We start from the raw sequence: 14,148 nt of genomic DNA, 5'->3' as shown, positions 1-14,148 counted from the left end.
AACCATTTTCTGAGTGGCTGCCAAGTTCAAGAACTATGCTATATGCTGTGTTTAAATACACACTGCTGAATCTGTTATGTTTCCCAGACATCCTTTCAGTCAACATCTATTGAGCATTCACGATGTGCCAGACCCTGTATTTGTTGAAAATAATGAATTTCTATAGTTACCCTGTCCATTGAGACAGAACACGTACCCATTTCTGTTTTGCAAAGCAGTGGCTTAATACAGAATTTTAGGACTTGGGGATTATTAAGTAGTCTCATTCCACTGTTTTCCCAGAGTTCTAGTGAACGGAAAGAACATCTTCAATGTAAACAAACTCTCCATGTCATTCATTGATAAATTTCATCCATATTTGCTTGTCTGTCTCTCAGAGTCATCCTAACCAAGGCAGCATCAATGTAGTCATAAAATCATAGGAGAGAGGGAAGGAGCTGAAGACCATCTGACCTCCCCCATTTTACAGATGAAGAAACTGAGGTCAAGGGACCATCAATGACTTGCCTGAGGTCAAAGTGGTGATTAGTGCCAGAGTTGCCTGACAGAACCTGAGAGAGAAGTCCCATAGCAAATAAATTTTAGTTTGGTTGTGTTTGATTCCAAAGTGTGCAGAAGTGTGAGTGTCCCTGTTCTGACTGTTTCCACTGCATCACACACCCTCTCTTTTCTTCCTAGTGGTATTTCAGCCACCTTGCTTGCGTGATGTGGATGTTGGGCAAATATTTTAGGAAGGAAGAAGTAATGGAGAGAAGGAAGGGAGGCAGCGAAAGAAACGAAGGATGGAATTAACAAAGACTTAAATTCAAATCATTGCTGTGTCCAGTCAACTTGTACCCCTATTCCTTACAAAATGGTAGCGATGATCTCAAATCTTGCTGAAAGCTACTTACCATGATGGTTTACGACTCAGCTGTCCACATAATTCTTACTCTTTCAAATGAAAATGTCCAACAAAAGAGAATGAACCACATAAGCAAATACAGACTATATTTAAAATAAAATCCATCCTGTGTGCAGAAGTAGGTGTTTGTAAACAAGCAATCCTTCTTTGAGCTGGTAAAGGAGACCCAATGATAGAAAACAGAAAAATTTTAAAAACAACAAAAAAAATGCTTAACCAATATAAGATTTATTGAAACATTTATTTAAATTTACTAAAATTATTCAGAATCAATTGTGCTGCCTTAATCACCATTATCTTAGTAACAGCTGCTTCTTAACTCAGTTTGAATTTAGGAAGTGATGTTGTGAGGGACGCCTGGGTGGCTCAGTCGGTTAAGCGTCTGACTCTTGATTGTGACTCAGGTCATGATCTCACAGTTCATGGGGTTCTCTCTCTCTGCCCCTCCCCTGCTTGCTCTCTCTCTCTCTCCCTCACTCTCTTTCTCTCAGAATAAATGAATAAACCCTTAAAAAATAAAAAATTCCTAAAAAAAAAAAAGAAGAAGAAGAAGAAGTGATGTTATGACTCTTTAAAACCCTGAATCAAGTTTTCTTCCGCTCTTGGTCAAGTCCTTGCTGCCATTCAGGTGATTTGAAAGAGTGGATCTTGGACTTCCAGTGTCAGCTCAACCAGTAAGATTCTGCCCCAGCAAGACCTAGTAAAAACACTGGCGTTTCTCCCTCATTTTAAAGTAACAAAACTTTAAAGTAACATGTCTTATAGGTCCCTTCTAGTCAGCTCCTTTTCTTTTCCTTCTTGTTGCAAGCTTTGGTTACTCAAGTTAAGTAGCTACTAGGTGCCAGCTTTTCTGCCAGGTCCTGACAGCTGTGAAATGAGTAAGGCAGAGTTTCAGGAAACAGAGCCCTGTAGGGAAGTCAGGTATGAAAAGGAAGGATCTCGGCAGGAGATGGCGGAGCCATCCTGAAAGTCTGAGCAGCGCTCCGTTTACTCCTGACCTGGGTGCTGTGTTCACATAGCAGCTCCAAGGCTGTTTCCACGTGTGCTCATCTCCACTTTTGCTGAGTGCTTTTCTCTTGAAAAACCTAATACCTTTCATTCCTTTCTGGGACTATGTGAAAGGAGCCGTGCTTTTCTGCACAAAAACCTTGCAACCGATGACCAGTGCTAACTCTTCAGCTGTGCCGGCGTATGTGTTACCATTGTTTCTGGCCCTGCTCGCCTCTACAGGGGAGTCTCTCCCACCAGTGTGCTTCTGTGTTTCAGCCCTCAATGGATACCTCTTTGGAAACTTCCCGGAGCCTGATATGTGTGTTGGTGAATCGGTGTCCTGGCACCTATTCGGGATGGGGAATGAGATCGACATCCATTCCATCTATTTTTATGGTAACACCTTCGTCAGCAGAGGGCATCGGACTGATGTCGTCAACCTGTTCCCAGCCACTTTCCTGACAACGGAAATGATAGTCGAGAATCCTGGGAAGTGGATGATAACCTGCCAAGTTAGTGACCACCTGCAAGGTAAAAAGGACAAGGACCAGCGTGTAGATGCTGAGAGTTGTACAACTGCACCACACAGTCAATGGTGTTCACTCAGTGCCTGCTGCTAGACAGATTCTTGTATTACATTTAATTCAATATTGAATACATAGGAATGCACGTGCTCATTTATTTGCCATCCTGTCACCAGGTATTTAGTGATCACCTCTCTGTGAGACAGGTGGGAGGTGAATGCAAGAAATGGTAAGACTTTCAAGGAGCCTACAGTCTAGTAGCTAGACTTAGACATTTACAAAATGAAAAAATTTTTGAGGGAGAAAAATAAAGGTTCTTTGTGCACAACAGTCAATTTTCTGGAACAATCAGAGAGACTTCCTGAGGAGTTGGCTTCTAGTCTGAGTCTTGAAATATGGGCAGGAATTGAACAGATGAAAAAGGGGAGGAAGGCTTTCCAAGTAGAGGAAGCAACACGAACCAGGAAAATACATGTTCTATATGAGCAACTCTACATAAAATGATAACATTTTACCATCGGAAAGAAGTGTATAGATAATCTGGACCCATCCACCATCCAATTCTTGAATTTCTTTTGGGACTTCTCTTTCAAGTAATTGTAGCAGCCCATTTCACCTCTGGGCCACTCTGTTAGAATGTTCTTCCTTATACTGAGACAAGATCCAATGATACTTGCTAAATCCTAGCATAGGTACATGATAGAATGTTTTTTTGACTTTAATGCCTGGATAATGACTTAGTCTTGGTCCCTTGGGACCACACAGAGTCGGTCTCTATTCAGCCGGACCACAGGCTTATGCCAGAGGAGTGATAGGAGAGAAGCCCACAGAGGCAGAGCCCAGTGGGAGGAGCTTTGAATGGCAAACTGAAGGAAGCAGGGCTGTGTCTGGAAGGCCACAGTGAGTGCTTCCAGATCTTTGGCACGTCAGTGACATAATCAGTGCAGCAATTTAGGAAGATAAATATGGTACCTGTGCACAGAAAGGATTTGGTGGAGAGATTCTGGCCCCTGGATGTTAGTTAACAAGCATGGTAACAATAGAGTTACGACATAGAAAAGGTCTGGCCTAAGATAGTGAAAACAGAACAGAAAAAAAAAAAGTGTCAATGGAAGAGACACAGAAGAAATAATGTGTAATTATTGACGAACTATACACAGTCACCAGCAGGTACAGGGATGAGACTCTCCAGGGCAGGCTTTGATGACATATTCTTGTTCCCGTCCACCTTATCTTGCTGCTGTCAGCCTCAAGCAGCTAATCTTAGCATTAGTCAGCTGGATTATTCCAATTCAATTCAATTCAACAAATACAGAATTAATCAGTTAGTGTGTGCCAGATACTGTTCTGGGAAGACACAGATTATGAAGACAAGATTGCTCTTCTTATATTCTCTCAGTTTCATTGAGGTATAGTTGACACATAGGAATGGTATATATTTAAGATGTGCAACTTGATGTTTTGATATATGCATACATTGTGAACTGATCACCATACTCAAGCTAGTTAATACGTCCATGACCACGCATAGTTAGCTGTGTGTGTGTGTGTGTGTGTGTGTGTGTGTGTTAGGAATACTTAAGATCTCAAAGAGTACAAAGTTTCAGTTATGCAAGATGAATGAGTTCTGGAGACCTAATGTACAGCATGGTGACTATGGTCAATACTGTACTCGAAATTTCCTAAGAAGGTAGATATTAAGAGTTCTTACCACAAGATGCCTATTCTTAAATGTTATATCTGGGGAGAAAATAATTTTAAAATCAAGGTATCAGCAGCCATTTGAGACTAATTAGCAGCCATTTGAGACTAAGCTTGGCCAGTGGTTTTGGACATAAGCTGGTGTTTGTACATTACTGAAATATGAAATTTTCTAAATTGTTCAAACCCTCAAAAAAAGTTATTGTAAAAAATTAGAAAATACATTTAATTTTTTATTTTATTATTTATTTATTTATTTAAAAAAAATTTTTTTAATGTTTATTTATTTTTGAGACAGAGAGAGACAGAGCATGAACGGGGGAGGGTCAGAGAGAGGGAGACACAGAATCTGAAACAGGCTCCGGGCATCGAGCTGTCAGCACAGAGCCCAACACGGGGCTTGAACTCACAGACTGTGAGATCATGACCCGAGCTGAACTCGGACGGTCAACCGACTGAGCCACCCAGGCGCCCCTACATTTAATTTTTTAAAAGTTTATTTACTTATTTTTTTTTTTTTAATTTTTTTTTTCAACGTTTATTTATTTTTGGGACAGAGAGAGAGACAGAGCATGAACGGGGGAGGGCCAGAGAGAGAGGGAGACACAGAATGGGAAACAGGCTCCAGGCTCCGAGCCATCAGCCCAGAGCCCGACGCGGGGCTCGAACTCACGGACCGCGAGATCGTGACCTGGCTGAAGTCGGACGCTTAACCGACTGCGCCACCCAGGCGCCCCTATTTACTTATTTTGATAGAGGGAGAAAGAGAGAAAGAGAAAGGGAGAGAGAGAATAGTGGGGGAGGGCCAGAGAGAGAGGAGAGAGAAAATCCTAAGCAGGAGACTCCGTGCTGTCTGCACAGAGCCCGAGGCAAGGCTCCATCTCACAAACCAGGAGATCATGACCTGAGCTGAAATCAAGAGTCAAGCATTCAACCGACTGAGCCACCCAGGTGCTCCAGAAAATACATTCAATTTTTAATAACAGTAATCCTGTCTTAGGATAACGGTATCACATTTTGAGGAATATTCTCCCTATTTTCTAGACTTTTATACATAAATGCCTGTTATTTATAAAATGAAATTAATCTATTAACACTGTCTTTTATCTTACTTTTCCCACTTATTAATGTAACAGAAATATATTTCCATGTCAGTCAATAGAGACCTACTTCATCATTGTATATCCTCCCTGTGTCCTTTCAAGGGAGATTACAATTTACCTAACCAATACCCCAATGCTTAACATTTGAGTCCCCCCTTTTTTGTTTTTATAAACTATACTAAAAACCAGGAATTTATAGATATATTACACCTTTGTCTGACATATCTTTAGGAAAACTCTTAGACTTAGAATTCTTGGGTAAAAGTGATTTCTCTCTTAAAGCTATGGACGGACATACATTGCCAAATTCTCTTTTATTCTTCACCCTTAGTGTGTGAAGATTCCCCTCCCCCATTCATCTGCCAACACTGAGAATTATTAGTTTTTCTAATCTTTACCAATCTCATAAATGAGCAAGAGTGACGCTTGATTACTATTAAGGTTGAACTTTTTTTTCATGTGCTTATAGTTAGATAGTATTTACAGAGATTTTGTGAATAATATGTTGATGTCCCTGGCCCACTTTCCATTAGGATATTTACTTTTTTCTTTCTCATTTGTCAAATATATTTACATATTGATCTGTCATCCTATGCATTAAAATATCTCCCAACCCACCATTTACCCTTTACTTTTAACTTTGTTAAGGTCCTATTTTCTGTACAACAGTTTTAAATGTTTATGAAGTCAAAGCTATCAGTCTTTTCCTGTCTGATTTCTTATGTGAGCATTTATACCCCGGCTTGTGGTTTTCCTCTGTTCTGCAGCTGGCATGCTGGGGCAGTACAATGTTGGTAACTGCAAAGGTGGTGTTTCTCATCCCAGGATGACGGGTCAACAGAGGCGCTACTATATAGCAGCTGAAAAAATTCTTTGGGATTATGCTCCTCAAGGCTATAACAAATTCAGTGGTCTTCCCCTAAATGCCTCCGGCAGGTAAGCTCTCTTTGCTGGCATTTCTAAGACTCTCATAAGAGAGGCACCTGTTAGACTTTTCCCTGTGACCTCATTTATATACACAGCCCTTCTCCTATGAGCACATAGGCATGGATGGCGTCATGACACCACGTAAGGAGTTCTGAGCCTCGTAATGTACATATTGCTGAGAATTGGCAGAGTATCTATTGTTTCATGATTTGCTGGCTAAATCAAAGCACTAGGTTCATTCATTCATTCATGAAGCATTTCTTGAGCACCTACTGTGTGCAAACTGCAATGCTAAGTGCCATAAGAAGTACTAAGCTGACAGAGAATAGAATAAGGCCTCTGCACATATGGAAGAGAGAGTTTTGAAGAGAGAAGAAGACAGGACCCTCTCTCACTGGAGGTGAACTGGCCAAGGAAAGTTATCTTTTTTGGTTCAAGGACAGCCTGATAGGTTATGACTTCTCTACCCAGAATGTGCTTGTCCTACCTATCCAGCAAAATGTTACTTTTTCTTCAAATTCTAATGTCACTTCCTAAGTGAAGCCTCCCCTGACTCCTGAGTCATTAGTAATCATTTTCGCTCCCAGAGCATGTAGTATTTTTCACATTGAATCTAACAATTCATTAAGTGGTTGTGGACTCCTGTGACTTGTTATTATAGAATTCTGTGTAATGATGTCTGTGAAAGCATTTAAAATATATGGTATGATACAAGAATGGTTTTTATTACCCTATGATCTCTTTTATGTTCGAGGGAATGTTTTTAAAATTTTCTTTCTGATTGATAAGACACCCTTGGTTTCTTTCATTGTAAATTTCACTCACTCATTCATTCATTCTTCCACCAAACCAACGCACCTGACCCCAGCCTAAAGAATTTGTGTGAATCATTTATGAACGTGTTCGATATCAAAACTCTCTTTTGACCAGTATTTCTCCATAAACAGAATGAGAATTAGCACTAAGAATTCTGTCTTAGAAGGCTTCCAGAATTCTGAAGCACCTTACAAAATATAAAATATTGAATTATATTTAACTGATATTTAATGTGATATATGAAAGCACAACATAAAAAGCTATGGGAGAGTTGCAGGGAGGTGCCTAAGACAGTGTTCCCACCCTCAGGTCGGAGAGAAACTGCATGCACAGGAGAAGAGAAGTAACTTTGCAAGTTACAAATAAGATTAAGATGAGTTGTCCAGACAAGTGAGTTCTCTGGGCATTCAGAGAGCACTAAGATAGCCAGGGAACCCTTCACAGAGTCAATGGAACTTAAGCAGGGTCCTAAAGAATAACAGAATTCATGAAAGTGAATAGTAAAGAGAGAAATTTTATTTTATTTTTAATGTTTATTTTTGATAGAGAGAGAGAGAGAGAGAGAGCAAGGGAGGGGCAGAGAGAGAGAGGGAGACACAGAATCCAAAGCAGGCTCTGAGCTGTCAGCACAGAGGCTGACATGGGACCCGAACCCACAAACTGTGAGATCATGACCTGAGCCGAAGTCAGAAGCTTAACTGGCTGAGCCACCCAGGCGCCCCGAAAGAGAGATATTTTAGATGTAGGGGTTAGTTAGATCAAAGTGACTGGAGCGAATATTTGCATAGAGCCATAGGAAGAGAACTGGGTAAACTGGATCTCAACTGCATAGGGCCTATCATCCTTTTGAACTTGATTTGATTGGCATTTGCATGTGAGTGAAGATGCTGGAGCAGGTAAATGACTGTGAATATTACCATCTTGGGGATTAATATTATAGTAGTGTGTATGTTGAAGGGAAACTCCGAGTGAGCCAATGGAAGAGGGAGGGTGCCAAGAGCACAGTCGGAGCTCCGTGTAATGTGGCCAACACAAGGCGACGAGGGCAGGTACTGGGGTTGCAGCAGTGGGAAGAAAGGAAAGGAAAAGATGCCAAAAGGGCACAGAAAGGAAGGAAGCAGCAAAAGGCTACAAAATGAGGGTGAACAAGATAAGGGGATGAGGCAGAGAAAGAGGACAAAGTCAGCCTGTGTGACTCCACGAGTGAAGGCACCATTGGCAGAAATAAGGTGTCTAGGACAGTGCTAGTCAGAATGTACGTTACTGTATTTCACATTTGGAATTTGGCTTTTCATGTATGTCGTTCGTACGATAACTCCACCAACGAAGCTATTTGATGAACTAGACACTTCATTCCTTGATCATGCCAGATATGAAAAAGCTTACTATATGCAAGACTATTCATACTGACGTCAGCAAGAGATATAGAGGGATACTTACTCTGCAAAGAAACCAGTTAGCTCTTTACTTTGTAGGACACCATTCTGGGACTCTGACGCCGGTAAGTAAGGAGTTCACCTGTGCTTTCTTCGGTTGCTGGACCTCCGGGGAAGAAAGTACAGTGGCTGAGAGAGGAATGAGCTTGACCACCATCCAGCCCCCCGGAGACTTTCAAAGCTGGCTAATTATTCCTGGGAACTTAGTTGAAGACGGTTCCGTCTTTCCTGGGGAGATATCTGGGTGGGTGGACGAGCTAAGGACAATCAAAGGGAGCTCCATAATTAAGGCATCTGGTGCATATGTAGAGATGTGCTCTCAGCCAGGTTCCTATTCTTTACACAGTGACTCCGAGCTCTACTTCACACAAGGGGACAACAGAATTGGAGGAAAATATTGGAAGGCTCAGTATATGGAGTATGTTGATGCAACTTTTACTCGAAGAAAGAGACTCTCTGAGGCAGAAGCCCATCTTGGAATTCTTGGTAGAATAAAACCATCTGTCATGTTTTGAATGGGGGGAGATGCTTTAGTGGGGCATATATGTCTATGTGGAATGACTCTTCCTCTCCTGCCTATATTCACTTCTCTCTGCCTCTTTTCATCCTCTTCTCCCTCCTCCTCTTGATATTTTTCAGGCCCCGTCATCAGGGCTGAGGTGGGTGATACCCTGTTAGTGACCTTTGCCAACAAAGCCGACAAAGTCTACAGTATTTTGCCTCATGGCGTCATCTATGACAAGGCCTCTGATGCAGCCCCAAACGTAGATGGTGAGTCTCAGCCTGGCCTCTGGGAGGAAAGAAGATGAGTAAACAGAGGACTTAGAAGTGGGTAGATTTGGTTCAAGTCCTGGTCCCTTTCCTTACCGGCCCTGTGAGCTTGTGCCATCATTTAAACTTTCTGAACTTTATTCTTCTCCCCTACTGAGGCAGGTAGTGACACTCACCTCACAGGGCTTCAGGACAAGCTGGAGAGAATTCAGGGCAGGGTCTGCCCCGCAGTAGGCACTTAGGAGATGTTGATGCCTTTCCTTCTCCTTCAGCAATGTAATAAATCTCAACGTGGGCTACGTTCACAGTCACCCCCACTACCCTGAGATGGAGAGATTTTTAGCCACGGGTTGTGGGGGATTCTGTGGGTGAAGGCTGAGGAGAAAATCTGATTTCCAATGTTTGGTTGTCTTCAAAATCTTACACGTGGTCTTTGTTCTGTCTCTGTTGACAAATATTTATTAAAACCAGTCTTTTATGCCTACCATCATATATGGCCTCTCCTCATTACAGAGGAGGTAATAGAGACTCTACATATAAGAAAGGCAGTTTCTGCCCAGTGGTTGCAGGAACTATCTTCCACTCATAATATTGCTCTTGGGAAACTCCTGATATCTTTGGAAGCCTTCCCCATTCTGGCAACAGACATCATGAGTTCTGGGATACTTCTTTGTGCCCAATGATGGGGCTAGGCCCAGTCCAGAGCAGGTGTGAGGTGATGGGGAGGGAACAGAGAAGGAAGGAATGGAGGGAGAATTCCCCCTCCTCAGACCCATCATCACTCTCCCCACCTGGAGCATCATCTCTTGTACCTGCACTTCCTTGGTCAAATGGTCACAAACACTGTGTGTGTGTGTGTGTGTGTGTACCCAGAAAGAACACCGGTGATAGCCCAAATGTCTATATTTTCTATTGTTTAACTTAGCAAACTTATTGGGCACCTTTTTGCAAAACTCTGAACAATATGCAGAGAGTTTCTGACCTCAGTCTAGCTGGAGAGACTCAACGTGTTCATTTAGCAATATAGTATTCAGGGTGAGTGCAAAGTCTTGGGAACCAGACAGTGCTGAGTTTGAATCCCAGATCTGTCACTCATCAGCCTTATCACCTTGAGTATTCACCTACCTTCTCTATCTTATGATTATGTGGGGTTATTTTCTAGTTCAACCTTCTAGATTTCAAATTCTATTTTTTTAAAGATTTTTCTTTGCATTTCCTTTTTTTAGTGTTTATTTATTTTTGAGAGAGAGAGGCAGGGGGGCAGAGAGAGAGAGGGAGACAGAATCCCAAGCAGGCTCCCTGCTGTCAGCACAGAGCCCTAGGTGCAGCTCCAGCTCACAAAGCTGTGAGATAATGACCTGAGCCGAAATCAAGAGTCAGACGCTTAACCTACTGAGCCACCCAGGCACCTCAAGATTTCCAACTCTTTAAAGTGAGGTCTCTTGCTTAACTTTCTGGGATATCCTCATAGTGCCAACTTTAATATACTCCACATACAAAGGCGCTCAATGATATTTTATAGATTTACATTTAATTGTGAAATAGGCAACTGTCACTCTTTTAATATTTGCTAAACCTAGTATTTGAGTAAGAAATAACATCTATGAAGGTACTAAATGTAATCTCTGAAGAAGATCACCCTTTGATCCAAACTTCTCTCTCATAAAACATCGGACCGTGGCAGTGGTCTCCCCGGTAGCATACACACGTGGGAACAACTGTCCTTCTACAAAATACATCATCAGAGAGAGACCCAGGGCTGGAAGACCCAGTCCAACAAGTTTAATGTCATTGGCTCTGGCTTTGAGTAACTTTCATTTACCTCCTCAGGATTTCTGAAACCAGGGGCACATGTTAAGCCGGGTGAAACCTTCACATACAAATGGACGGTGCCTGAAAGTGTAAGCCCGACAGCCAGTGATCCCCCCTGTCTGACCTACCTTTACTTCTCAGCGGTTAAGCCAATCCAGGACACCAGCTCTGGCCTTGTGGGGCCCTTGCTAGTCTGCAAAAAGGGCGTTCTCAATGCTGATGGGACACAGGTAGGCCATCAAAGATCACCAAGTTCTTCTCAGGGTTGCATGTGGGAGACACCAGGAATATGGCTAGGGATTAAATAGTAATAAAGGGTCAGGTACGAAAAGCAGTGCTTCCTCCACCCTCTTAATGTTGATTTCTACATAATGAGTAATTTATTTTATTTTTTTGTAAATTTAAGATCTGAATTTAAATTTAATGTAATCTTAATGTAAAGTTAAGATCTAAAACTTACAGATGCCCACCCAGAAACCCAGGATTTCTGCTCGTTGCGGATGGGATTCAGTGGGTCCCTTTCCCTGTGCATTGTTTTGATTCTAGAATCTTCGGAGTCCACATGGAATGTGAATTGGGGCCCTTTCTTCTTGGACAAGGCTTCTCAGACTTGGCCACGTGGGGAACCTTTTAAACATCTTTTATTCAGGCACTCCAGACCAATTAAATCAGAATCTGCAGGGGCTCTCCAATGTGCAACCAAGGCTGAGAACCACTGTAACTCATCGCTGTAAGCCGAAAGTTAATCGTTAGGGTCGAAGGCACAAGAAAGCATGTAGATAAATTCTTACAAGTCCCACCTTTGAGGCTCCCCTGGTTGCACTGACTAGTGTGGCACAGCACAGCACTTCAAGCTATGTCCACATGATATTAAACACACTGATGAGAAGAGGCAAATCTAATCATGTAACCATTGTGGTTTACTTCACCAATCAGAAATAGCAAGACTATTTATTTAAATGGTATATTATATGATGTTTGGCATTGTAAGCACCCACTTCTGGACTCAACGGGATTTCTAGGTAGAGGACACAAAGTGTCTCGGTCCGCCTCAGACTTGTACTTCCCTGCACAAAGTTCCAACCCTAGAAATGTCTATTAGAGGCTGTGTCCCTGGCCCTCGGAATTGGCCCTCAGTAACGCACGTGCAATAAGACTGAATACAGTTGCACTGTACAACAAGAATCATACAGGGCAAAGCAGAATGACTACCCCTATTTTTTAACTAAGATGTTTATTTATTTGGAGAGACAGAGAGAGAGCATGCATGCGTGCACAAGCGGGGGAGGGGCAGAGAGAGAGGGAGAGAGCGAATCTCAAGCAGGCTCCGCGTTCAGCACGGAGCCCAAAACAGGGCTCGCTCTCACAACCATGAGATCATGACCTGAGCCGAAATCAAGAGTTGGCAGTTTAACCGACTAAGCCACCCAGTGCCTTAACGATCCCTATTGTAAAGCCGAAGAAACTGAGGCTCAGAGACCGTGAGTGACATCCCAAGAGACACCCCTAGTAAGTAGTGAAACTTGGCAGTAGAACATGGGACTTTGAGCTTCCAACTTTGTGGTTTTGTTTTTGTTTTTTTTTCCAAGACACCACCCTGCTTCCTCTAGCTCAATACCTGAGCCCAGGAAATTGAGTGCCAAAAAACTTGTGTAAGGAGGCCCTGATTTTCCCCCAACTGCATCTATTTAATGGTGGCTTGAACGCTTGCTAGAAGCACCTTATGGTATGTGGGGGGGTGTTGCCTGAGCCAAACACCATTTGCGGCCAATCCATTTCCACCAAGTTCATGAAAAAATTAACCGTAACCCGAAATACTCCCTACTTGGGATTTGGCCGAGCGAGGAATCCATTTGGCCAGACAGAAAGTTATTTTCAACGCAAAAAATACTTAGGAAACACATACTGAATCAGGCCCTCTATAGGTAAAAGCTTACGTCTCTCCTAGGTAGGTAGGTAGAGAACATAAAAGAGGTGTTTTCATCTCTTTCCAGTAAATTCTCCCAGAGGTGAATGGTTGTCACAGAATCTAACCAGGTGCTATAGGGCCCTTTCTAACATTTATGACCTTCTGCAACAGCCACTTAAACTCCCTGTTTGTCTATCCAGCCGTTTATACCACCCTTATATTTTTTTATTTTGAATAATTCAGTTTCAGATTTATGTAAAAGTTGCAAAGAAAAAAAACCCACAAAGAATTCCCATATATCCTTTGCTCAGATTGCCCAAATGTAAACATTTTATCTCATTTGCTTTCTTAGCCTTCTCTTTATTTTTCTGGGTTTTGTTCCCCTAAACTATTTGAGGTAGGTTATAGATATGACGTCTCTTCAATGTGTTTCCTAAAAGCAAGGTCACTTTCGGACATAAACACAATGTAATTATCCAAGTCAGGAAATTAACCTTGATACTGTACTATTATCAAAGCTGAGTACCCTTTAAAATTTTTCTGTCTTTATCCTTTATAATAAAAGGAAAACATGTTTTTCCTCGACCAGGCTCTGGTCTACATCATGCATCATCGCTTCAAGCCCCTCTTTCTCCTGTGATCGGTTTCATCACAGGGAAGCAAGTGTGACTTTTTTTTTCTTTAAAAAAAATTTTTTTTTAATGTTTATTTTTGAGAGAGAGAGAGTGTGTGAGTTGGGGAGGTACAGAGAGAGAGGGAGACACAGAACTCAAAGCAGGCCCCAGGCTCCGAACTGTCAGCACAGAGCCTGACATGGGGCTCGAACTCACAGACTCACGGACCGTGCAATCATGACCGGAGCCAAAGTCGGTCGCCCAACCGACTGAGCCACCCAGGCGCCCCACAAGTGTGACTTTTCTAAAATGCAAACAAGATCACGTAATATCCATGTTAAACACCCTCCAGTGACTTCCTATCACGCTTGGAATAAAAATCTACATTTCTTAGCCTAGACCTATGTCCCCCGGCCTCCAACTCCTTTGATGTGTCTCACACACACCCTCATGCCTACTTATACTCCATCCACATAAGCCTTCCTGTTCCTTGAACAGGCCAAGCTTATCCTTGGCTTAGGGCCTGCTTACTAGGCTCCCTCTGCCTGACATGCCTTCTTCTGACCTTTGCGTGGCTGGCTCTTCCTGTCACCTCCTTAGAAAAGTCTTCCCTGATCACCAAGCTAAAGTCATATGCTATT

General features: G+C 42.4%; 1 protein-coding gene across 1 annotated transcript in view; it reads left to right on the top strand.

Annotated features, from left to right (window-relative positions):
- Positions 1-14,148, top strand: part of HEPHL1 (hephaestin like 1) — an 82,264-nt gene that overhangs the window by 23,724 nt on the left and 44,392 nt on the right. Inside the window, exons 5-9 of the mRNA XM_030333633.1 lie at positions 2,171-2,425; positions 5,990-6,158; positions 8,748-8,887; positions 9,041-9,172; positions 11,003-11,214. Coding sequence (XP_030189493.1) covers positions 2,171-2,425; positions 5,990-6,158; positions 8,748-8,887; positions 9,041-9,172; positions 11,003-11,214 — 908 coding nt within the window. The remainder of the gene's footprint in view (positions 1-2,170; positions 2,426-5,989; positions 6,159-8,747; positions 8,888-9,040; positions 9,173-11,002; positions 11,215-14,148) is intronic.

This window comes from Lynx canadensis, chromosome D1 (genome assembly GCF_007474595.2).
Source record: "Lynx canadensis isolate LIC74 chromosome D1, mLynCan4.pri.v2, whole genome shotgun sequence".
In the NCBI taxonomy this organism is placed as follows: Eukaryota; Metazoa; Chordata; class Mammalia; order Carnivora; family Felidae; genus Lynx; species Lynx canadensis.
Note: the sequence above shows the minus strand (reverse complement) of the source record. Positions and strands in the feature narration are given on the sequence as shown.